The following is a 24974-nucleotide window of genomic DNA, read 5'->3' on the forward strand; positions in this document are numbered from 1 at the left end:
AGGGACACAAATGGAAAAGAAATGACAACAACAATTGTATTTTTTTTTTTGGCTGAGAGGGTTGAATTCTAGTTGAGGTTTTACATTGCAATTGGAATTTTGTCGGTTTAATGGACAAATATACACTTTCAAACACACACATTTATAACCACATGCACACAAACCGAATAGAGGCCTGAGAAGTAAAAATGCTTTGATTTTTCTGATTGTCGATCATTTGTTAAATGACAGTACATGAAAACGGCTGGCCGACGCGGAGTAAAATTGTAAAGAAAAAAAGAAATTTACGAAAATTATTCGAAATAAGTGTTTAAAATTGTGCAAATAAAGAAAAACTAAAAAAAATAAATATTTAAAGAAAATTACCTAAAAGGAATAATTACATTTATAAATGGTATCAGTGAATAAAAATATAACAATTTATTAAAAAGTTTAGTGTTAGAAACAAGTCAATTATACAAGATAAAAATAAAAACCGAAATATTTAAAAACAAATAAATTTATTAAAATGTTGGAATTTTATCCCATGCCTACAAATTTAAATCATGGCGCTTCATTGTATCCTCATCAGCAAAATCATGGTGGTGCCAGATTTTTGGATAATCCTGCCACACAAAATATAAACACCATGACCCACCAACAGCAACAGCATCACCAGCAACACTTACAACAGCAGCAGACAAATTCACAACAGCAAATGATTGCCTCACCTAGTCAAGCAGCATGTCCGCCACAAAATCATAATAATTCCTTAAACACCTGCTCGATAGCTTCATTAACAGCACAAACGTCATGTCTAGCAGCTGCTACGACTACAAGTAATGATGTTAACCCAGAAACCTCCAACACAACCTCCTCCTCTTCATTATCATCCGGCGCCAACTCAAATTCCACCTCATTACATTTAGCAATTAGTAACAGCAAGCACCAGCAGCAGTCATCGTCTAGTAATTGTTCAACTACACCTCAACAGAATTCTACGTCTGCCATTCCTGCCTCCAACTCATCTTCGGCGACATCAAACGCTTCAACAACATCCTCTAATAATTGTACAAATTCTGCTACACTACTTTCATCTTGCTCAAAATTATCCTTAGAATGCAATGGACGCACAGGTATGTACTCCAAAAATAGTTTTATCATTTTGTCTTTTCTTTGCTTTGGACTATTTTTTTTTCGTTTTGTTCAACTTTTACTATTTTAAGTTTGTATGTAGCATTTAACTCCTGCTCAGTTTTTCATAGACTTTTAACAGACAGTTAAAAGTTGCCAAAAAGTTTGCTAGAGTTTTATTTTATTTTGTTTCTTTCACCTTGAATTAGGCAGATTTTACGCCATTTCCTCCCGTTTCCTTTTTTATTGTATATTTAAAACTGCATCGTTTTAAACTGTTATCTTTTAGGTTGAACGAAGTTGTGAGTTTTGTGTTGTTATTGTTGTTGGGGTATCTTTAAACATTTTTTGGTTTAAAACTTTAGGTGTTGGTATGTTCTACCTTAATTTATTTTCTTGGTTAAAATTTATTTTTGCAAAATACTTTTGCCAGGTGTTTGAAAATAAAAGTACACAACTTACAACTTTTTAACAAAGATGTTAAACATTTTATTAACCAGTATAATGAATTAGTAAGGATAGGCATACTTTTAAAATGGCTGGAGAATAGTTAAACATCAGTTGGATTTTATTTAATTTTTGTAGGTGTTAATGATTTATTTCAAAGAATTTGTTTGGTGTTTACAATAAAAAACTAGATTTTTTTGTATATTTTCCAAAGGAAATTACAATTACTTAGTAACAAATGAAAAGAAACGTTTTTTTCTGTGCTTTTCGTTAATTCGGCCTTTAATGAGACATTTAAGTTTACCTATCGATATTTAGTATTTAATATTTCATTACACCAAGGACACTTACAAATAATAGTGGTTACATCTTTTCCGCCAAATATTTGATTTGTGTGAATATACCATAAATATAAATTGCTCTCCTCCAATGCAAAAGGATTTTGCAAATGGTGATTTCGTTTTTATGACAGAAGCGTGAGAAGTTCAACAAATTTTGAATCATCATTTTACCACATAGAAATCCATACTTGAAAACTTATAAAAATATTGGAATCAGCTTTTACTTAATGTAAATTTTATATTCATTAGACTCACTTTTGTCCCGTTTTTGTCCCATAAACTTGGGTCTCAAAATATATAATTTTTTATTTTACAATATTATATAATTTGCCAAAAGAAAACATCGAAACTCTTCCAATAAATATATTTATCGCTTAAAGAAACTTCCGAGGAATGTCTCTGCAGTAAAATTGTAACCGCCAAGACCATATATCTAGACCCTACTGTAAATAGGTACACAGTTTTTTTACGATTTTCTTTGGATTAAGAGACATCAATTCCAAAAACAAGTGCCTCAAATAATTTTGTCCACCTAGATTTAAATTTGCAGCAAATGTAAAATAAACTTTCAAAATTTTATGATAAATTTTACAAAAATTTTTATATATTACTAAAAAGTAGACTTATTTTCCTATCCATTGATATATAATACTACTGACTACTTTGTTCTTTTAACATGTAAAATTTAGAAGGAATTATTTATATTTAACATCTCATAATAAATAAGTTATAAAAACCAAATTTCCTCTTTTCGGAAAAAAAGTGCTGTTAATTATAAATCTTAAATGCCACTCTACTGTTTGCAATTTAACACAAATAAATTATTTTTAGATAATCCACCTTTGGAAAAATCTGTTTTCAAGTTTATTAAACTGTTATTATATTTATCATAATTATAATAAATTACCCACCTTCATGTCAAACTTAAAAAATACTCATATTCAAATTCTTCGAATCCACTTGAAAAGCCTTTAATAACAATGTGGCATTAACCCTAACTCCCCCAAAACTCCAAAAACAACAAAATACACACATACAAAAAACAAAGTATCAGTATCTTATGATGAAAATACTATTTACACCTTAAGTACTTGAAATATGACAAACGTATTTACATATTTGACATGATGATGTTGATGTTGATAAATAATCAAATAAGTATTACAACCCTTCCCATATTTTATTTATTTTTTTTGCCAACTAAACACTTCACTTTAGTATAAAAAAAGTTAACAAAAAGATAACAAACGATTAAACGTTTAACTTATAAAAATATATTGATAAACTTTTGATAAGATTAATAAACAAATAGTTTATGGTTAAACAAAATAAGGACTACAAATACTTCACATAACCAAATAAATTTACACAAAAAATATATTGTGGAGAGTTGTGTAAAATATCTACATACATAAATACGTATGTAAGAGTGTGTATGTAGCCACTTTTATAGACATACATACATATGTATGTAGAAATATTGTAGTCATATAAAAACTATAGTTCAAAATTAATAATACTTTTATTTACAAATAACTGACAGTCAATAACTTAAATTATGCTAAATAATGATAATAAAATATTAAAAGGCTTTTTTTTGATATTTATTTGTCTCCTATTCTTCAAATCACACTTTCAATGAAACTGTCAATCAGTAGTCAAATTTTGGTTAATTTGATAGAAATTTGTGATAAATGTCAGATGGTAGCAATTTTTGGCGAATATCGAAATAATTTGTTAAAGATAACAGAATAGCAATGATATTGTTAAAATGAATGTCTAAAAATAAAAAAACACAGTTGCTAACAAACAAATGACTCTCTCTACTGCTTTACATAAATATTTTGTTTTATTTACAAAATCTTTTATTAAAGCAATAAATTTCTTTACATCGATTATTTTACCATAGTCCATGATTTAAAATTTCTTAAGTTTTACATTTTGACTCCTTAAACTGCTAAAACTTTTGGTTTTGCAAATTTTTGCTTAACATGTTTGAGCATGATGTCTAGTTATGTGTTATATTCTGACTATTTCTGATATTTGTTAGTGTGTTTTTGTCTATTTCTAAAAAGGACATTATTGTATATTCAACACTTGTACACATTTCCACACAAACATTTTGATATTCGCACATGCATACACACACACATATTTCACTAAGTGCATGGCATTTTGTTACCAAATTGTTTAATAATTTTAGACATTTTATTCAAATATTTCATAAATACGGTGAAATTTCTATAAATTTATTTAGATAGCAGCAGTTATATACAATAACTACAAATATAATAACTTGTTCAATATTAGAAATGTTTAAATTTCCATAATTTAATTTATTAATTTATGTACGGTAAGGGAAGGATGCTGACAGTTTTTTTATATGGGCAATTTCGTGTCAAGTGACCCAACTCTAAAAATCGATTTGGATGAAATTTGCACCAAAGTTAGTACTATTGGTAGATCAGATCGGTCAAGTTAGAGGGGGTACACGAAATTGCCCTTATATTTACATACATGGGCACCATAAATCGAAGACTTTTTATTATAATCACTGTAAAAATACCTTTTGCTGTCGTAACAATCTAGTGACTACTTGCAGCAAACGGAATAACAATATAATTTCTGTTCAATAAAGTTTTCTAATCTAGGACATGCTTCAAGCTTTCAGATCTTATCCATAAATAATTTTTTTAGTTTGGGTCAATAAATCATTTTGAATTAAAATTAAAGTATGCCAAGAAAAATTCTATTAATTCCCTAACTACTTCCAGAACCCATGATTATAGCCTTCTCTCGTTCTATTTTGGTTTTAAGGCCAATAATTTTTCACCTTCGGAACTACATATGTAGTTTTGTGAAAGAGTTATGGAACGGTTCTGAAACCAGACCTTTAATCAAATATATAGAATATGTATCAGTTTTGGAACTAGTGCAAGCTAAAAATGGTACCAATTTTGAAAAACAGTTGATGAATTATCATTGCAAATTCTTTAAATATCTTAAAAAAAAACTTAACTTTTGCCCTTTTTAAATTCGGTTCAAGAAGATGTTTCGGAACTAATATTTGTTCCATTGAATCTACCCAGTAAAAACTTTCATTACCATGTAAGGGGTTAAAATGCTAAAATTTACTTACACATTAGCATTTTAAGTCATTATTTTAACACGGTGATGTCACTGGAGGCAAGTACTTGCCACAAACGATTAAAAGTAATTAGAAAATGAATTAATTGTAAATCGCATGAGAAAACGTATACAGCTTCTATATCTTCACTGGCAAGATGACTAATTAATTAGAAAGTATTTATAAAACACATTATTAGTAAGACATTATTAGATTACTTCTATGTAATCCAGACGATATGTAGTAGTCATTGAAAAGTCTGTTGTTAGGTAAGTAATTACAATTGAAAGCCATTACACAGTTTTTGCTGGATAGTTCTTTGAAACCTCTTCAGAAGTACTTTAGAATGTTACAAAGATAGGATTCCCACACTTATCACTTATCTGAAGTAGTTCTGTTTGCAAACGTTTTAGAAAACAAATTCTAAAATTTTTACTAGGATATATGAATAATATCTAACAACATTTTAATCCAGACTATACTGTTAATATGTATATTAAATTTATTTATAACAACAGAATTTTTCAGGTTCATTGCCAAAAAAAAACATAAATGCAAATAAATTGTTAAGTAAAAACTAAACTAATACAATATTTTATTTGTTAAAACAATATTTTAAATTTTATTCATACACTCACGCATCTACTAGGAATATACACAGATAAAAATCACACATACAATCACTTAATCCAATACATTTACATTTCATGGTGTTTATAAATTTTTGAAATTCCTTATAAAATTATTAAAATATTAAAATTTAAATGAATTTATATAATACAAATAAACACACATACATACATATGTACATATTTTGCTACTATTTGTAATATGTATTGAAGGTATTTGTTGTTAGAGATAAATATTTTTAATAATATTATTTTGTAGAATAATGATTTGTGTTAATAAACTAAATCAAGTGTTTTTCACTATTTAATTAAAACTAAAATAATTTTCATAAATTATTTTTAATAATTTAAAAGAAGAATAATGAAATAAAGAAGAAGATTTCTATAGTATATAAATAACAAAAAACACATAATCAATCAATACATATATACATATGTACTTATGTATATCAATATTTAAATTGAAAAAAGAAACATTAACGGAAATCCTTAAGCATTTTTTACAAAAAGCCCTGAAAATATATTTGAAAACCCAAATATACAACAAAATCAACAATATATTTATTGTTGTTTCTAAAAAACACTCACTCTTGTATAAAGAGAAATGTGGAAAAAGTATAACATACAAATTTTTATTAAACTTTAGATAATAATATTGAACTACACCACATACTTTATATACGGTTTTTTCGAATTTTTGTAGGGTAGTTGAGTTTTAAATCTCTCTACAGTTCGGAGAGGCTGTCTCGAGCCAAGAAAAAGTCTTAATTTTCAAAAGGACAATCGACTCTTTAGTAGATTACTGCTTAGTGCGAAAAAGATTTCCTTCTGTCTAGATTATTTAGCAACACTAAATATAGTATAATTTGCTACATTAACTCCTTATTAAACCGCTGGATTTAAGCGTCTAAACAGTATTGAATGTATTCTGTGTTTTTGTGGGTGTGTAAGTTTTTAGCATTTGTATATCTATCTGTTTGCATTTGCTGTGTTATTCCTATAAAACGGAAGTGCAAACAGAAGTTGTAAAAATTGTAAAAATGTTAAATTAAAAAAAGCAAAAAAGAACAGCAAACAAGCATATTTGTTACAAAAAAAACTTTTTTTTGTATTTAAAATAAAATATTTTAAACAAAAAAAAAAACTATTTTTAAAAAAGCTCTAACTCTCTCTGGAGGAGTGTAAAGAAAAAAAAAGGAATTTTAAGTAATAAAAAAAACTAGTTTAACTAAAATCCTTGTAGAGAAATATTCAAAACTGTATAACCTTGTTAATACAATTAATTAAATCTGTAATTATAGTTATCAAATGTTTGTTACTATAATTATTATATGCAAGATTACTTACCTTTCAAACAGTTTAAAGAGATTCAAAACACTTTAAATTTATCTTAAATTGTCATATTTATTTCCTTTAAAATTTTATAATTTTACTACTGTTTAGTAAAATAATGGCAAATACCTTTTTAATACAAACGTATTTGTTTATTTAGTTTTTACTGATAAACATGTCATTCAAATTGATATACAAATGTCACTCAATTATATTATTTCAAATACATATCTTACGTTGCCATTCCATAATGGTTTGTTCCGGGCAAAGATACTAAAACATCTAAAAACACATGCATATATAAAGCAACAAATCGCGCGTTATGATTTTATGTACATTTGTTACAAGTATTTATTAACAATTTCTATTCCCCCTGAAAAAAGTACTTTGTTTTCATTTCAAGACCCTTAAAAAACAGTCATCTTTTTATTTACTGTCAACATCTGTTTGTGACGACTGCAATGACTGAATGACTGCGTGATGATAAGTAACTGAAATAAAATACAAATCAATTTTTTTAAACTGCATAATTTTTTGTAAATAAAATATTACTTTAAAATTGTCGATAAATAAAAAAATATATACATATATATAAAAATATAATTTTAAATTAACCTTTCAGTTTAAAAGCGAAACAATAAGTTTTATAAAAAAATCTAACTGAAATCTACTTACAAAACAAGAATAAACCATAAAACAAATACCAACAAACAAAAAAGACATAACACTTTATACTAGACTTTTGTAAACCCAACAAATAATTTTAATAATAATTTAACACTTAGGACACACGAGTTTTCCGTACCTATAAAGAATATACATATATTCTGGAACCGTATAGATGGCAGACTTGATTAAGCTAAGTTCTGTCTGTCTGTCCGTCTGTTTGTTGAAATCAAGTTTTTGAAAATTCCAGATATCTTCGGAAACAAAATCTTCAATTATTATATCAGACAGGCAACTGAAATTTAATCTTTTAGAAGTAATAAACTGAAACATAATATTTTAAAATTACTTGTTAAAATCTGCTTTAAAATTTGTTTGAATATAGTGGACTTCGAGTAGTATGATTAATATTTTACAAAATCTTAATTTGTGTACAAGATAAGATATTTGTATAGAAAAACTTCCTTTGAAATGAAAGTTTTCCCAGATAAATAAATACAATTGCTAAGCTAAAAATATTTACATAAGTATGTATGTAAAAGAATAACTTATGCTTAAATGATTTATTGGGTTGTTAAAACACCAAAAACCAAACCAACAAGTGCAACTACACTCAGAAGTACTTGTATGAGTATAAACTTCATACACACACTTGTAAAAATAAAATATATGAGAGTTAGTAGAATCTGCACAAAAAGAATAGGAGAGAAGGGCTAAGGTGGCTATAGAATGGTTAGAGGGGCCAACAGCTTTTGTATACTAACAAAATAAAATATATACAAAAACAAATAAAAAAGAGAACTTCTCTAGTATTAGAAGGGGCTTAACTGTAAAATACGAGCTCAAGAGTCTTTGCCATTTTGATTTATGTGTGTGTTATACGTTTAGAAAAATAACCAACAGTTTTGCTAGGAGTCCAATGTATCATTTTTATACAGTATTTTGTCACACATTTCTAACTGCAAGGTTGTCTTAAATTTTTATGAATTGAAATATTTGACAAGTATTGTAGTCTTTGTAAAGCATAAAGAAAGTTATACTACTCCAGTGTCCCTAAGTAAACTAGAGAGTAGCCACTTGAAGGCTACTTTCTGTACTGTAACTTAAAAAGTAGTTATTCAACTCAATATAACTAATATATGGAGGAGTTTTTAATCCATTTCTAATCAAGGTAGAGTGTAGTGAAATGACTTTCTGTTAGGATAAATAATTTAATAACCAAGAATAATAATTTGAAAAAAGGAGACAGTTACACCGAACTTAAGGGTAAGACAACACACACATAAAAACACTTCAGAAACATGGTGTGTGCAATAAAATTCATAGTAAAAAAGCGCATTTTTATTGAAGTGAAATTCTATCAAACCAACAACAATAACAACCATAAAAACACAAAAACAAAACTAAAAGCGATTTATTGATATGCTTAGTAAATCATATTTGAATTTGTGGCAACAAAATCTATCACACACATTAAAAAATAAAACAAAATCGAAAAATAAATAAAAACAATGAAAATATGGATAACAGTCACTCTTTTAAAAATTCAAATGCTTTCATTTGTTTATGATTTTAAAATACATAATTTGATTCTTATTAAAATTTTTTATTAATTTATTTTGTTATCTAATTTACATTTAAGGTGTCGATCAAATAAAATGCGAGAAAAATTTTGAAGTTTGTGAGGGTTGTGGACAAAAAATTCACGATCGTTATCTTATGAATGTGGGCGATACGAATTGGCATGAAAATTGTTTGGCCTGTTGCTATTGTGGTATGCAACTGCATCAGACTTGTTATATGCGCAATGGCAAACTGTATTGTAAAATGGATTATGAAAGGTAAGGTTAAAAAAATAAAATTTTATTTAAAATATCTAAAAGAAATTATATTAAAATTAATTTATTTTATAAACACTCAGTTTTTAAAATGTACACAGATTTTCTTTAAGATTTTTTCTTTTACTCACTTTCGAGTTTATTTTAACACTCATTTAACTCATTTAAAATGAAACAACAAAAATATCATCAGCAAAATTTATTTATTTTTTTACTTGACAGATTATTTTCATTTAAATGTGCCGCTTGCTGTCATCCCATATTGCCTCAAGACATGGTCATGCGTCCCCTGCCCAATTTAATATTTCATTTATCCTGTTTTGTCTGTGTGGCCTGTCGCATACCCCTACAAAAAGGAGAACAATTTCTCTTGCGTGATGGCCAAATAATATGTTTCAGACATGATTTGGAAAAGGAAATGTTTTTAGCGGCTGCCGCCCAACATTGTGGCTATATGGGTTTAGATGAAGATGATCTAATGAGACCACGAGATGGTCGTAGAGGACCCAAGAGACCGAGAACAATATTGACTTCACAACAGCGCAAACAGTTTAAGGCCTCATTTGAACAATCACCCAAACCCTGTCGTAAAGTAAGAGAAGCTTTAGCCAAAGACACTGGACTGTCGGTGAGAGTGGTGCAAGTTTGGTTTCAAAATCAAAGAGCCAAAATGAAGAAAATACAACGTAAGGCTAAGAATAATCGCGGTGGTGGCGCTAATGGAGGAGATGATAAAGATAAGGATAAACTGGATAAGGAGGGTATTAAACAGGAGGGTGGCTCTGGTTCGGGTAGTGAAAATGGTTATTTGGGCATGGATAGTTCATATGCCACACAGCCACTAAATCCAAATCTACCCTTCTCACCAGATGGTAAGTTTCTCTCACTTTTCATCTCCTTAAAAATATATATAAAATATGTGTTCTTCCTTTCTTTATAGATTACCCCGCCAATTCAAATGATAGTTTTTGCAGTTCAGATTTGTCTCTAGATGGCAGTAATTTTGATCATTTAGATGATGATGCCGACTCATTATCTCTTAACAATTTAGAACTGCAATCTTCCTCGTCATCGGGTCATCATCACAACTCCAACCCTCAAGATATATTAGCCAATTTAAATAACAGCCTTATTAATCCCATTGACAAATTATATCTCATGCAGAACTCCTATTTTCAAGGTGAATCTTAAAAAAATAGTTTAAACTTCGAGGCACAAACAAACAAATTTAAACAAAATATTTTACGAATTTATTAGCAAGTAATATTTAAAAAAAGAATAATTCAAAACATGAAACGGAGGCAATTTTAGCAAGTAGTTTTTTTAAAAGAACCACAAAAATTGTAAAAGGATTTTAAGTTAAATTATTATTACACTAAAATCTAGCACAACCAAAGTAAATTGTAGTTTACTTTAAAGTTTAAACAATTGAAGTAACTTTAATAAAAAACTATATTATATTTAAAATCGTATATAATTCCCAAAATGTGATTAAACAAAAATGATAAAAATATTTAAATATATTTTTAATTTATCTCTTGTGTATAATAATTTTCTTTTAATTTCGTTTTAATGTAAATATGTATTTATTTTGATCCTGTAATTATTTATTTATATTCCTAATTTAATTATTAATCATAATGAAATTGTTATAAAGTTTATAAATAAATTATTTATTTGTCACTTATATTGAGAAAAGAAACAATAAGAAATTAATAAATAAAAAAATGTTAGTCATTTAAAAAATACTACATGTTTCCTTACAAAGTAATATGTACTGCTTATCATGTATGTGCATAAAATGTTATTGCAGATGCATATTAAGTAGGGGACATATACATACATACACTACATACTACATTATTTTACTCACAAAAAGAAAAACTTGCAAATATTGACTACAACTTTTTAAATAGACGTTTTGGAAAGCCTAGGGGCTATTGCAATTAAATCCAATATTATTCAAAATTTCTTTAAGAATTTATACTAGCCGCATCTGATGATCACTGACAACAAGTGCTGTTTTTGGCGTTTCATAATTAAATGTGGTGTAGCTCAACGTCCAGCCAGTACCATCAAAATTGGGTGATTTCTTGGAAATGATTGCTAAATGGGAACTATTCGATCTTATGGCATCAGGTGTATTAGATCCGCATACTGTTTTTAATAGTTTTTCAGTGCCATTGGGTAAAATTTCAATAATTTTAACATTATCCAAATGACAATTAGTAATTGTTCCCATATTAAAATCTGCAAGAGAAAAAAATATATTATTCAAACTATATAAATAAGACATTAATATAAATAATTTCGTCATGAATGTCCAACCAACATTCGGCGCAGTAACCCGGATTTAATTGATCTCAGTTGTGATTAGAAATTTAGTATCTGATATTTACCATAAAATTGTAAACTTTTTTGACCAGATGCCGGCGTAATAATATCCCAACGACATTCCGAAAAGTTGCGATCATTGTCATAAGGAGGACTGGCGAATTGTGCCTCATTTGCTGTAAAAGTACCACCACATCCAGGAGTTAAATTGCGATCGCTTACAGAATATAGAAAGGCTACCGAAGTATAATCGGCTGCCTCAATGCGTACGGCATTTGTGTTAGTAAATAAGTTAACATTTAAATATGAACTTCTACAACGATCCATCAAAGTTTCATTTGTTTTGAGATCAATTATCTGAAATTGAAAATTTGCATTACTTGTTACTAAAATTCGTTCTTAAAATTTAAAATAAATACTACCTTTAAATGTAACTTTTCGCAGTCATAATTTTTAAAATACATTGAAGTTATGTAAAAATTCAATGTATAATTCTCTGGCACTATAATGGTATCGATACAGATTTCTTTCTCCTTTCCATAGCCCCGATACTGTATACTCTTACTTAAGGAATTGTAAGTGCGATTGCAAGCTATTATTTTATAGAAAATAAAATAATATAAAGTGTTCATTATTTCAAATTAATTAATATTTTTTCATCATTCTCACCATCAGATCTTTGTACAACAAATTCGAAACCTTTGCCTTCCTCTGAGTCATCACTGTGGAATGTTATGTCCACGAAATCTTCATGACTTTTGATAGTATTAATTGTGAAATTCTTAGCGAGACCACATAAATTATGTAAATGCTGTAAGAAATCAAAATGTTGTCAATCGTTTTGTCTAGTACTATTTATAAAATGTCTAACATACATATGTGCCTTTAATGTTAACGTAATCCAAACATTTGTTAGTGACCTGTGATTTATTTTGCAAGTCCATATAGTTAAAATGGAATTCCAATTCGTGGGAGGAAATTAAACGCCAAGTACAATGCACATTCGCTGCGTATTTTGCTAATCCATTGGGAGGAAAAGTGAATTTATATTTCTGCAAGAAAAGTTGAAGAACTTAAAATATGCATATACAAGTATCATTAATTTACTCACTTCATTGTCACCCAGTCTATATTCAGTTAGACCACATTCTGACTTTTCCATTTTAAGAATTATTTCAAAATTATATTGACCCGGTCGGTCAGCATTCAGTTTCAGAGAAGCAAATTCATAAGAACTCAAAAAGGTTCTATTTATACTGGAGACGGAGCAAAATTTACCAAAAGTTGCATCATATGTGGTGGGGTTGTCAAAAATTTCCAAATAATTGCAATTATTTTCGCATTTTGATTGTGAATTTTGACATGTTGAATTGGCGCCATTTATTTGTAACTTTTTAATCTCGACTCGTATGCGATAATCCTTGGGAGCGGTTATACGGTAATTGCATATGTACTCCTCACTGGAATTGAATTTTATATTGCGGGCCAATGTTACCGGAGAATTACCTTCGGTGAGTGAAATGCGTTCATTGCAATTTGCTATAAATACTATATTAGCTTCAAATCCCTTTCTGGAACCTGAGCTATCCGATATGGCATTTATAACAGCCTGGTTACTTTCGACAACAATGGGAATATTGGCAGAGTAGTTTCCGCTTAACTTGGCAATAAGTTTTTCCTTTTTAATTTGAATACCGCTGTATATCGTAAGATGATCGTACGTCTCTTCAGTGGAAAAATATTTAAATCTAACAGCGATGGAGTGTTCAGGAGGTGCTGTTATATACCAGATGCAATTCATATTATTGGCATAAGTACTTTCTGTTTCATGTTTTAGGGGTCGGATGACAGCAGGTGCTGTTAAATTACCACCACATGTGTCGTAAGCATATTCCAAGGTGAATCTTTGTCCTACGTAGGCATCATAAACAAATCTAAGATATTTGTATGCTCTCTCTTCGAATTCAATCTGACAATGTTGAGTTCCCACTAGGTCAACACCGTTATCATCTTGTTTGTTGACTGTTAATGCACCCAACCTACAACGATCTTGTGTATAAACCAGATCGTGTTTAGGATCAAACTTCGCTCTGACAACTATTAGTTTATCGGTTTCATTGCCTTTGAATATGTATTCGCAATGAAGTTTACGCCAACTTTGTACGTTGTTCGGTGGACTCACAATGAATTGCGGTTGTGATGATGAAACATTCAACTGTAGTTGACAATGTGTTTGAACAACAAATTCAAAACCTTCTGTTGTAACATTTTCATTTGTACGAAATATTATCTGCAGGCGACTTGCTGATGAATTGTATATCGCTGGCACCTCCCGTCCACAGAAACGGGCCTCTGGTATCCACAGGCCATCACTGTCGCGTTGAATTTCTAGATAGTCGTTCGTACAGTTCGGTGAATTCTCAATAAAGAATCTGCCTATAAATTGCACTTGTAGATATAGACCCGGTTTAGTATAGAATATCCAAGAGCACTCTTCATTGTTTTTATATAAAGTCTTATCAATCTTAATGGGGGAAGAGATCATATTGACCATGGTTTCACTTGAGCATGTAAAAATCTTCTCTATATTCAATGAAAAAGTCAATTTTTCCGATTTATAATTGGTGGATCTGTATATAAGGAAGGTTGTACGTTTGGATATTAAATATTCAAAGTTTTCAATGGAATGGTCTCTGCATATCTTCATGGCTGAGGTACGGTTCATCCACTGGCCCTCAACAATTTCAACATACTCATTTTCACAGGAGTCTGTAAATTTAAATGTACCGTTCAGTTTGAATTCTTTATTTTTGTCCTGTCCATAAGCTAAATATGGTTTTAGTAAAGTCCATACACATACGATTTGACCGTCGCTATTATTTGTATTTACTTGTGGAGTTTTAATTTCCAGTCCAGGGTTTACATTGATTACTCCGCCACAAGGATATATTCTAAATGACATTTTTAATCTTTGTATGCGGTTATCCGCATCTTGAGCGATGGAAATGGAACCCTTAGTTTGGGATTGTGCATGTATGTATTCGGTTAGATTGTTCCGATACTGTGTATTCATATAGCTGTCTCTAAATACCAATGGATATTGCAGACGTCCCATTCCTCTGTAGCCCGAAACTAAAAGCGTGGAGATGTTAAAAGCTATCGTCTCCCCTTCATTCAATTTTATTTTAATTCCACAATAGAAATTTCCTCTAAAGATTGTCTCCAAGCCTGGTATGTCTATGGAACCTGAGTTGTTATCCTCATCAATATCAGAAGGACAGGGTGATTCCTCTTTTGAGCTATAACGAGCCTTTAAAGGTCGCAGTATCGAATTAGATCTTGGTATAATTACTCTCACGTACATAATGTTATCAGTTGATTGTAAAACCATACTGGAATTAAATGTACTGGGTGTAAATGTTATAATTTCCGAACTATAATCGAAGTTGTTGTTTAGGGAAATACGAAGAGAACTAAAAAATAATGAAATTATATTTATTAGTTTGAGATTGCAAACATTTAAAGTAATTTTCATTATTTACCTTGAAAAATTCTGATCCTTCATTGCTTCCATATTCAAAAAGTCTAAACGAACTCTTTGTTTTTTGGGAACCGTTATCTTCCAGGTGCATGTATTTTGGTAATATTGTTTAGCGGGAAGATTCATGATGATCTCACCAGAAACGCCTGTTACGACATTAGCACAATATGAACCATCTGAATTGTATATCAATGAAAATCCTCTAAAAGCAAACGTTTTCAAGAATGTATGGAATCGAACTACAACTTTATTTGAATTAATCAAAAATTCGGTACTGTTCGTAGTATTTCCATAAACCATTATGGATTGACTATTTGTATCGGGACCACCAATGGAAATAATTTCCAAATGATCGGATGAGCTGAGTTTAGTTTCATTATAAGGCAGATTAATATCAATGAGTTTTATACGAATTAGGTTTTTGCCAGTTAAATTTATAACAAAATCACACTGTGAAGAAGAAGGATATGATGCTGGGTATCCGGGTGATTTAATAGTGCCATAGTTTTCAGAATAAGTACCACCGCATCGACTAATTGAAATTCGCGCTTTGAAGCCATTTCGAGGTTCTGCTATGTCTGTCAGATAGTGTATGTACAACATATTCTGTGTTGTTCTTAAGTTAGGAGGTTTTCGACAGTAACGCCCAATATTTCGCGACAAACTCGTGGAACCATCAAAAAGTTCTAAATATTCCTGTGAACAATATCTCGAATTCATATCAAAACGTTCTAAGAACTCAATTTGAATAATTTCTCCTTGAGGTGCTACTACACGCCATTCGCACTCTGTATGGGGATGTGGCACATTGGGATACAACGGCGAAGTTATATTAATTTCTGAAGCTTCAGGTATTAAACGTATTTCCTGACTACATTCGGAATATTCGCGATATGTAAGATTCCAGAACAAAGCCCGTGTAAGTTTTGGACTTACTTTGTCCATATTAAGTGTATATTTGATGGTCAAATGATTACTGGAGGTATTAACATGAATCGTCGTGACATTTTGTGGATAGCATAATTTACCAGGTGGTATGAGTGGAGCGTGGTCATCGACTCCATCATAAAGCAAGACATGTGTATTACACTCTTCATCGAAATCTTCTTTGTTCAGCGCAACCTTTGGATAATCAATTTGTACGCGTATACGCTTACCCGGCTTAACATTGACATGCCAAAGACACTGAGTATTTGGACCATCATTAAAATCATGCAGCATGTTACCACCTATAAAGCCAACTGAGTCCGTCATATTTGATCCACATTTGGCAACAACTTTAGCTAGAAATCCGGTACGATTAATGGACATGTCCGTAACAAAATCCAATTTAATATGTGGTGTACCATGAACCCATTTGAATGGTGTTCCGTGAGACATTTTGCTAACACTGGAACCATTACATAACTGTTCATTTTTATGCCAAGACACTAAGTCGACGGATGTGGAAATTTTTAAATAATCTGCTGAGCAGTCCCCTGTAGTTTCTAAGTCAACATCAATCAGAGCTACTGCGACATGTTCTATAGGATTAAATGGTTTAAATATCCAATCGCAACGTAGACCATGCTCATAGCCCTTGGGGTAGCCAGGAGAAACAACTCGAATGGCATTAAAACGATGGACTTTTATAGATTGTTCAGAATGACATTTATCAAGTGTTGCATTGGTATCAATAGGTTTGTTCGTTGTAGTATTCCATAATATAGAAAATGTTTCGAAATTGTCATTGTCCGTTCGCAGATAGACTACGTTCGAACTTGATACAAAACGCCAAGGAGATAAAGGAATATCTATCAAAAGTGCTGTTTCATCAAATCCATCATATAGCTGTAAGAAATGACAGATGAATGTTTATTCACTTGAACAATGTCTATTTTACATTTCTACTCACATTTAGTCCTTTATTATATTCCTGAAAATATAATTGAATGAATTCACCTCTTGGAACTAGAATACGCCAAGCATAGGGTTCCTCATCGTTTTGTACCATCTTCACGGGGGGATTCGAAATGTATCCTCTAGTCTTATTTATTAAATCATTTAAATGAGCTGAAATTAATTAGAAATATAATTAAGATTTCGCAATTGTTCTTATTTCATCTTACCATAATTCCAAGAAAGTTTAAAGCCCTTTCCAGTGCTACCATCCGCACTGTGAAATTTTAACCAAAACCTTTCAAATGAAATCAAAGTTTTCTCAGGCTTTCCCGACCCACAATATAGCCCCAATATCTTGCTCTCCGACCACGTTCTTATTTCCAAATAATCCTCATTGCAGTGTTCTGAGCTGGCAATATCAAACTGATCGAACTGTAGTTCCAGAAAACTGCCTTTAGAACCTTGCAGGCTCCAAATACATTCAATATTTGGTGGATATGTCAAAGGAAAGTAGGGGGATGCCAATGAACCGCGCTCAGATTCTATATGACCACCACATGAATGCTGTGTAGTGGAATATTTCGCTCGGAAATTTATATTATTTGCAAAGATGTGCAATTTTGATGCCTCAAAAACTAGATCGGCCTGGTGTTCCTCACACATGAACATGGTATAATTTCCAGATTGTAGATTGTTATCAAAATGATTTTCTTTGATCTATGGAGATATAAATTTAAAAAAAAAAATTTAATTAAAAGCTAAACTTACCCCTAAGCCATTTTTACATGTTTTCACACCCTCATTATCCTTTCGACAGTAACAATTTAATTGTATTATATTTAGACTTATTAAAGTACCTTAAATGGAAAGTTGGTTTCTTCTAATATTAATTATAATAACTATTTATGTTAATAATTACCTTGTTTTACATCAAATTCCCATATGCATTCTTCTGTGGCCGTCGATTTTATGTAACCAGTTGATTCAGTTAACAAACCTCCGCATTGTTTTTTATATTCGATTGCAAATCTTCCCAAACTTTGTTTACCTCTATCTTTGTATTCCACTTTCAAATGATTGCCATGAACAATCTTAATATTAGGCTTCTCTGCTCCACAAAATTTGTCGAGATATAGTACCGATGTACCAGATAACTTCCAAAATTCCATTGAAGCCTCAGTACAATTTTGAGAATCACTAAGTTGAAAATCTTTAAAATCCAAAAGAATTCCATAAGACTCGGGTACTGTAATATCCCAAATACAGTGATAAGACTGGGCGTTGGGTGAATAAGGGTAATTTGAAGAACTAATAGTACCAGAAATGCCTTTAAACGAACCACCACATGAGGCCGCTCTGGTGTGATAAAATGCTTTAAAGTATTTCCGAGATCGTGTGGCACTCGTACGAAAATGTACATATAGGCGATTGGCCGGAGAAGTAATCGATAAAGCGGTATGTTGCTCAGAACATTCTTTACCAAGTTCTATGCTAGAATTTTTAGATTCTTTGAATAATAAAATATTCTGGCTACAATCTGGATTATCACTCTCTATATGGAACTCCACCACATTTAAAAAGATCTGCCTTCCCGGCGGAGCCTCAATATACCAATCACAATCCAAATCATTGCTGTAAGGATAGTTGGGTGATGTGATGTAACCAAACTCTTTTTCTAAATGCTCCCCACATCCTACACGAGTGTATTCCAGGCGGAAACCATTTTTATTGTTCGAATAGTCAGAAACGAAGTGCACCATCATATGATTACCTTCCGATGTTATGGGTTCCGATGTATAGGAGCATAAATGATATTTCTTTAAAATATCCAAGTCCTTCATATCCCAAATTTCAACATAATCATATTCGCATGTCATATCTGTAACCTCCATATCAAGGTGAGAGAATACCAATTTGAATTTGTTGTTACGACCGGCTTTAAGATCCCATGCGCATTTCTGATTCTCGGGATAATTTTCAGGAAAATTGGGAGATTCAATTACACCACGATAATTGTCAATGACAACTTTACAGTTTGTAACATAGTCCAGTATAAATTCGGGTGTTTCATATTTTGAGTTTTGTGTTAATGAATAAATAATTAATAGTTGATTTGTGGAAGACTTCAGTTCCATTGTTTGTCCCCGTAAAATGTTAGTGCAGTTAAACTGAATCAGGGGACTTAAGGTGGAGTCACCATCATAAATTCTCAAATTGTTTTTACGACAAAACTCTAGCATGTCTGTGGAAGTTTTTACACTTAGATCTATAGAAGATCCTTGGGAAACAACTATTTGCCAATCACAAATCATGTGTACATTGCCCATAGTCATTACTTCTGGAGTAGCATCAAAGTGTGGAGGATGTATGGAACCTTTGTATGCAGTCAACTTGCCTCCACATCCTGTTGAAGTCTGTTCCCAATTGAGATAAAAACCCCCACCTTCGATATAGTTATCACTAGTAAATCTTATGTACAAACTATTTGTGAATGATGCTATGCGGGATGGCATTTGACTGGCGCAGTAGCGCCCTATTAAGGGGGAAGTAGAGAATTTTCCATTCCTAAGAGGGTTTATGTATGATGAACAATAGGTTTTATAAAAATTATATGATTTTGTAAACCACCTACCTTATTTCTAAAATATCTCCTGAACATGTGGGCTCCAAAGTAAAATTATGTACTTGTAACTCGATTTTGTTTCCCAGAGGCGCAGTTATAACCCACACACAGTCAAGATTAGCATGGTATGGTCTGGGCCATGATGGTGATACGACAGCGCCATATAATGTAGTAAAATTACCACCGCAAGCTAAATGAAGTTCAGTTACATACTATATATTTGTTGGCATGTAATTTACATGAATTGTGCTACTCACCTTCTTTTGTGGTGACAAATTCGTATGATCCTGAAATTCTCATACGTTGCTTCATTATAAGAGTAACGGTATTAAAATTGAATGTTTCACGTATTCTAGATGACCTTGTGACACTAAAATTAAAATAATTTAAACAAACACCATTAACAGATATATAAAATATTTTATATTTTGCAAATCATTATTTAGCAATCGATTATTTTCTCAATAATACTTTGATTTTGAAAATACCGGCTGTACTTACTTCTTTAAAAGCATATCTCCTCCAGCCGTTTCATTGGCATATATTAGCAGTTCACCACTATCACCATAAACGGCATATTCCATATCTAGTTTGATATGCTTTCCTTCGGGAGCTTCAAATATTAGCAAACATTCGTCGCCATTTACAGTTTTATCTATTGATCCCTTATTTTCAGTAAAAACTCCACCACAAGTGATGGTTTCGAAACTGTATTCAATTCGTAGTCCTCGAGCTTTTGCATTGTTTGTGGTTGCATGGAATATGATGGTCATTACATTACGTTCAGATCTTAGTACCATGGGTGAGCCTTTGTGGTAGCGACGTTTATTCGTGCTAGAAAGATAGACCTGAAAAAAATATACATATATTACGGCAAACTTTTTTCTTAGCCCAAATAATACACTTACATCCACATACGATATAGAATCATCCTTTAGTTTGCTAACTTCAGTAATACTGTTGTTAGCAACTATATTATCTGCAGTATCCATTAGATTATTTGTTTTTGTTTCTTCTATTGCGAAATCGGTGAAATTGGCTAACACCACAGTATCACCAGGACCATAGATATGGAAAGTACATGTAATATGCTCTACATAAGGATTGGGATAATTAGGTGTATTTAATACACCTGCATCTGGACCAAATACTCGGAATTCACAAACTTTAAATAATATAGTTAATATTTTAAAAATGATTTCAAGTTGAATAGTTTATAAACAGTTTCTGTACCTCTGGAATATTTTGCTCTGAATGGATTATTTACATCTAGTGAGTTTTTGTATCTTATCAACATATGATTAGAGCTACTAACTACCGGTTCCGTTAATATACCACCACAAGTCACTAACAGGTTATCATCCTCATCAGTTTTACCATCGAAAATCTTAAACAATACGGTATATTAATTAAGTAGGATTGTTGGGGTATTACTCTTTACCATTACCTCTATTCTGTTTATATTACAATTTATCATCTCAAAAGATTTTAAATCTAAAAATTCCCACTTTATTTGGGTACCCACGGGTTGTTGTATTAGATACAAGCAAGTGGCCTGTTCTGAAGGACCAATTATATAACCCAATGGCTCTGAAAATATGCCACCGCAATGCGGTATACCCGGTTCTACTTCATAATGTAATTGAAATGAACTATCGGCACTAAAGCGGTCTGTGTGGAAATGAAGTAAGATTTTATTGGAAGATGAACGCAAAACTTCTGACTTGGAGGATTGGCAATATTGCTTGATCAATAAGTCAGCATCAGTGATCTATAAAAAGTTAAGAAAGATTTTAGAGATTTGTTTTGTAAACCGTATAAAATTGCTACCTTCAAGGAGTCTCCGGTACAATTGGGTAAGGTACCCAAATTAACATCATATATTCTAAGAGCGAAACGATAGCCATATGGAGCTGAAAGTTCCCATTGACATTCACGATTTATAGGCGTTTTTCCAGGATAACCTGGGGATCTTATGACTCCTGCACCATTACTGGCCAATTCTAAATTTTCGCCACACACATGAGGCTGAGAAACCCAAGACATTTCAAAGCCCGGCCTATTGGTGGCATTGTCCGATCGAAACCAGAAGAATAAGAGATGATGTGAAGATAGAATATTACCGCCTAAAGGTAAATCGTTTCCACAAAATCTTCCTATTAGCTGAGAGGCCAAACTATTGCCATCATGTATTTGCAGCCAATCGTGTGTGCAATCGTCATTACCCTCCACATCAAATTTGGTGAATGTGACATTCAGTATGTGTGTAGGCGTAGTACGTATAATCCAAGCACATCGTTCATTATTAGAATACTCCGTTTCTTCTCCGGTAGGATATTTCAGTTCTCCCGAAGGAAGCCGCATTGTTTTTGCACATATACTGCGCATCAATTCACAGTGCTTACCCGTTGTACCTGGTAGACAGGAACATTTAAATCCATTTACACCCAAAGGCTTGCAAGTGCCATCATTCTGACAAGGATTTGGATGACAGCCATCGGCAGTTTCGCACAAAGCACCAGAGTATCCTTTGGGGCATAGACATGATGTAGTTCGCCCATTCGATATACAAGTGCCATTGTTCTACAAATGTTGAAAGATTTCAGTTAATTTATTTAAAGTGTAAAGAAATTTAACTCACTTGACATATATGACTTTCGCATGAATCAGTTAAAGGATTTGAATGACAGCCTCGTGGTCCGAACCCATGCCCAAACATGCCTGGCGGACAAGTGCAGGAGGCAACATCTGATATGTATTCACATTTGGCTTGAGGATGACAGATTTTTTCATCATTACAAGAATTAGAAGGAGCTAACTCACATGTATGGCCATCTCCCACCCAACCGGGAGGACAACTTGCACAGAAATATGATCCCTTTATAAGAATAATAGTTTGAAAATATTGATTCGTTGGTAAAATAAAACACCCACCTCTGTATTAATGCAACGAACTTTAGGCAACAAACTGCAACCACCATTATTTGTACTACATTCATTAATATCCAAACAGGTAATACCATTTCCAGTATAACCAGCCGGACAAGGACCACACTTAAAACTACCCGGTAGATTTATACACTGACTATGGCAGGGATTGCTCAATCCTTCACATTCATTTACATCAACATCACATGACAGTGAAGTGGTATTTCGTATCCAACCTTGTTCACAGATACATGTATAACCTTGTTGGTTGTTGGCCGGTACACAAGTGCCATGAGAACACAGCTCGCGTGATTGCTCCTGATGACAAACAACATTTCGTAATCGACAATGGCTGCCACTGAATTCTTTGGCACAGTTACATCTAGAAATATAATGTAATTATTTTTGGGTATTAGAAACACTAGGGGATGAGGGTCAAACCCACTTGTAACTGCCAGGTGTGTTAATGCAGATACCATTATTTTGACAACCCAAGTCAGTGCCAGCAAACAAATAGCATTCATCCACATCTTTTTCACAAGTTTTGCCCTAATGATAAGAGAAATTTTGATAAAATATTATTTTAATACGCCCCTCAATTAGTTTATTATTTATTTTTATAAAATTGTAAATTAACTTTATCTTTCATTCATACCGTATATCCTTCTGTACATTCACAATGAAATCCATTGTAGGAATCATAACACGTTCCACCATTCTTACAAGGTTCTGTGGCTTCGGCACATTCATCCTTTTTCAACTTACGCTCCAACGCCAGCAATCTACCATTCAATCTATTGATACGCCCCAAATTTCTACGAATCACACCCAATTGCAACGTACGTCTTGTATGATTCTGCGATGTCATTACTCTATGGGCAAAACGCTCTAAATCATCATGCAACTTTTGAATTTCACTTTTAAGATCATCTGTGGAATACGTATCCGTTAGTTTGGCATCAATGTCGGGTATGGCAGGCGTATAACGTTGGCGTATTTTATCCATTAAATTCACTTTGTTCAGGAAGAGGGATGAATCGCGCGATAAACGAAAAGTTATATTGCGATCGTAGGCCGCTTCCAAAATGAGACCACCACTTTTGAGATGTATTTTTGGTTGATTGTCATATTCACACAGGATATAAGTTGGCCATAAGGATGTAGCTATAGCAACATATACAATAAAGGATATAATCCTTTCACACATCTTGTACTAAAATTATTCCCAGTTTTTTATATAAAAATCCTTTTGGGGGTGTACACCCAGCATTTATAGGGAATTTAGTTTTTGATCTCTTTTCACTTCACTCACTTTTAAAATATTTTTTATTCACTAATGTTAACGTTTCAAAATCCAACAACGAACTAACATCAATTTGGAATAACTGTGGTATTTATACTAAAAGGGGCGTACATTTTAACAAAATTATCAGCTAAAACTTCTGTTTCAGCAGATTTTATTTTATTTATTGTCTTTTTAATTTAAAGTCCCTAATGAGTTTATTCCCTAATTCCCTAAAAAATCATGAGGAATTTATTAAATTATCAATTTTGAGCTACTTAGGATTTTCTAAGTTGTTTGATAAAGTTTAAATATGTCATTTTAATGTTTAGTAATTAAATAAAAATTAATTAAATTAACGTAGAGTTTTTAACACAAGTTACAATAATAAAACGTGGCAGCCATATCGTGATAAATTAAGTTTAAGAAAGCTATAGCAGTCGCAAGAAGAACCTCATGCAGAAGTTTTTGCGAAGTTTTTGCTAGACTTAGCGAAATTCTTGCTAAAGGTCAGTATAATCCAACCTATATGAAAATTAAGGACGACACTTGGTCAGAATCGTCTGCAGAGTCTCTTGATATCCTACTGAATCAATTGAATGAATCGGAATGAATGAATATGAATATAGGACCCAATCGGGAATCAATAATATCTCCCATGACAGGATCTCTTAGGCGATTGATATGGTATTTTGCCCTTAGCTTCATAGAATATTCACGCTCAGCCTCTCTCTCAACTATGTTCCGGTCAGTTGGAGAAAGGTTAAGGTCGCTTTTAATGCCAAAGTTGGCAAAAAAGTCACGAGAATGCGAAAGACTTTCGTCCAATTAGTCTTTCATTTTTTCAGCTCAAAATGCTGGAAAGAATCAATGACTCACATATTAAGCAAGT

General features: G+C 31.8%; 2 protein-coding genes across 2 annotated transcripts; one reads left to right on the top strand and one right to left on the bottom strand.

The window, feature by feature from the left end:
* Nucleotides 1-212: 212 nt before the first annotated feature.
* On the top strand, nucleotides 213-10908 carry LOC119607976 (LIM homeobox transcription factor 1-beta). Its single transcript, XM_037962160.1, has 4 exons — nucleotides 213-1115; nucleotides 9298-9496; nucleotides 9716-10365; nucleotides 10434-10908. The coding sequence occupies exons 1-4, from the start codon at nucleotides 509-511 to the stop codon at nucleotides 10682-10684; spliced, it is 1707 nt and encodes a 568-aa protein (XP_037818088.1). The 5' UTR covers nucleotides 213-508; the 3' UTR covers nucleotides 10685-10908.
* Nucleotides 10909-11178: 270 nt separating this feature from the next.
* Nucleotides 11179-24122, bottom strand: LOC119607872 (cubilin homolog). Its single transcript, XM_037961997.1, has 22 exons — nucleotides 23456-24122; nucleotides 23246-23349; nucleotides 22807-23182; nucleotides 22514-22750; nucleotides 21703-22455; nucleotides 21320-21643; nucleotides 21106-21259; nucleotides 20781-21037; nucleotides 20374-20720; nucleotides 20130-20242; nucleotides 19882-20062; nucleotides 18169-19814; nucleotides 18018-18106; nucleotides 17477-17966; nucleotides 17263-17420; nucleotides 15370-17198; nucleotides 12939-15300; nucleotides 12703-12879; nucleotides 12497-12638; nucleotides 12250-12419; nucleotides 11893-12184; nucleotides 11179-11743 (listed from the first exon to the last, which is right to left on the bottom strand). The coding sequence occupies exons 1-22, from the start codon at nucleotides 24005-24007 to the stop codon at nucleotides 11475-11477; spliced, it is 11022 nt and encodes a 3673-aa protein (XP_037817925.1). The 5' UTR covers nucleotides 24008-24122; the 3' UTR covers nucleotides 11179-11474.
* Nucleotides 24123-24974: the final 852 nt, after the last annotated feature.

This window comes from Lucilia sericata, unplaced genomic scaffold, assembly GCF_015586225.1.
Source record: "Lucilia sericata isolate MDLA Ls3-8-SP2 unplaced genomic scaffold, ASM1558622v1 Contig000021F_arrow, whole genome shotgun sequence".
Classification (NCBI taxonomy): Eukaryota; Metazoa; Arthropoda; class Insecta; order Diptera; family Calliphoridae; genus Lucilia; species Lucilia sericata.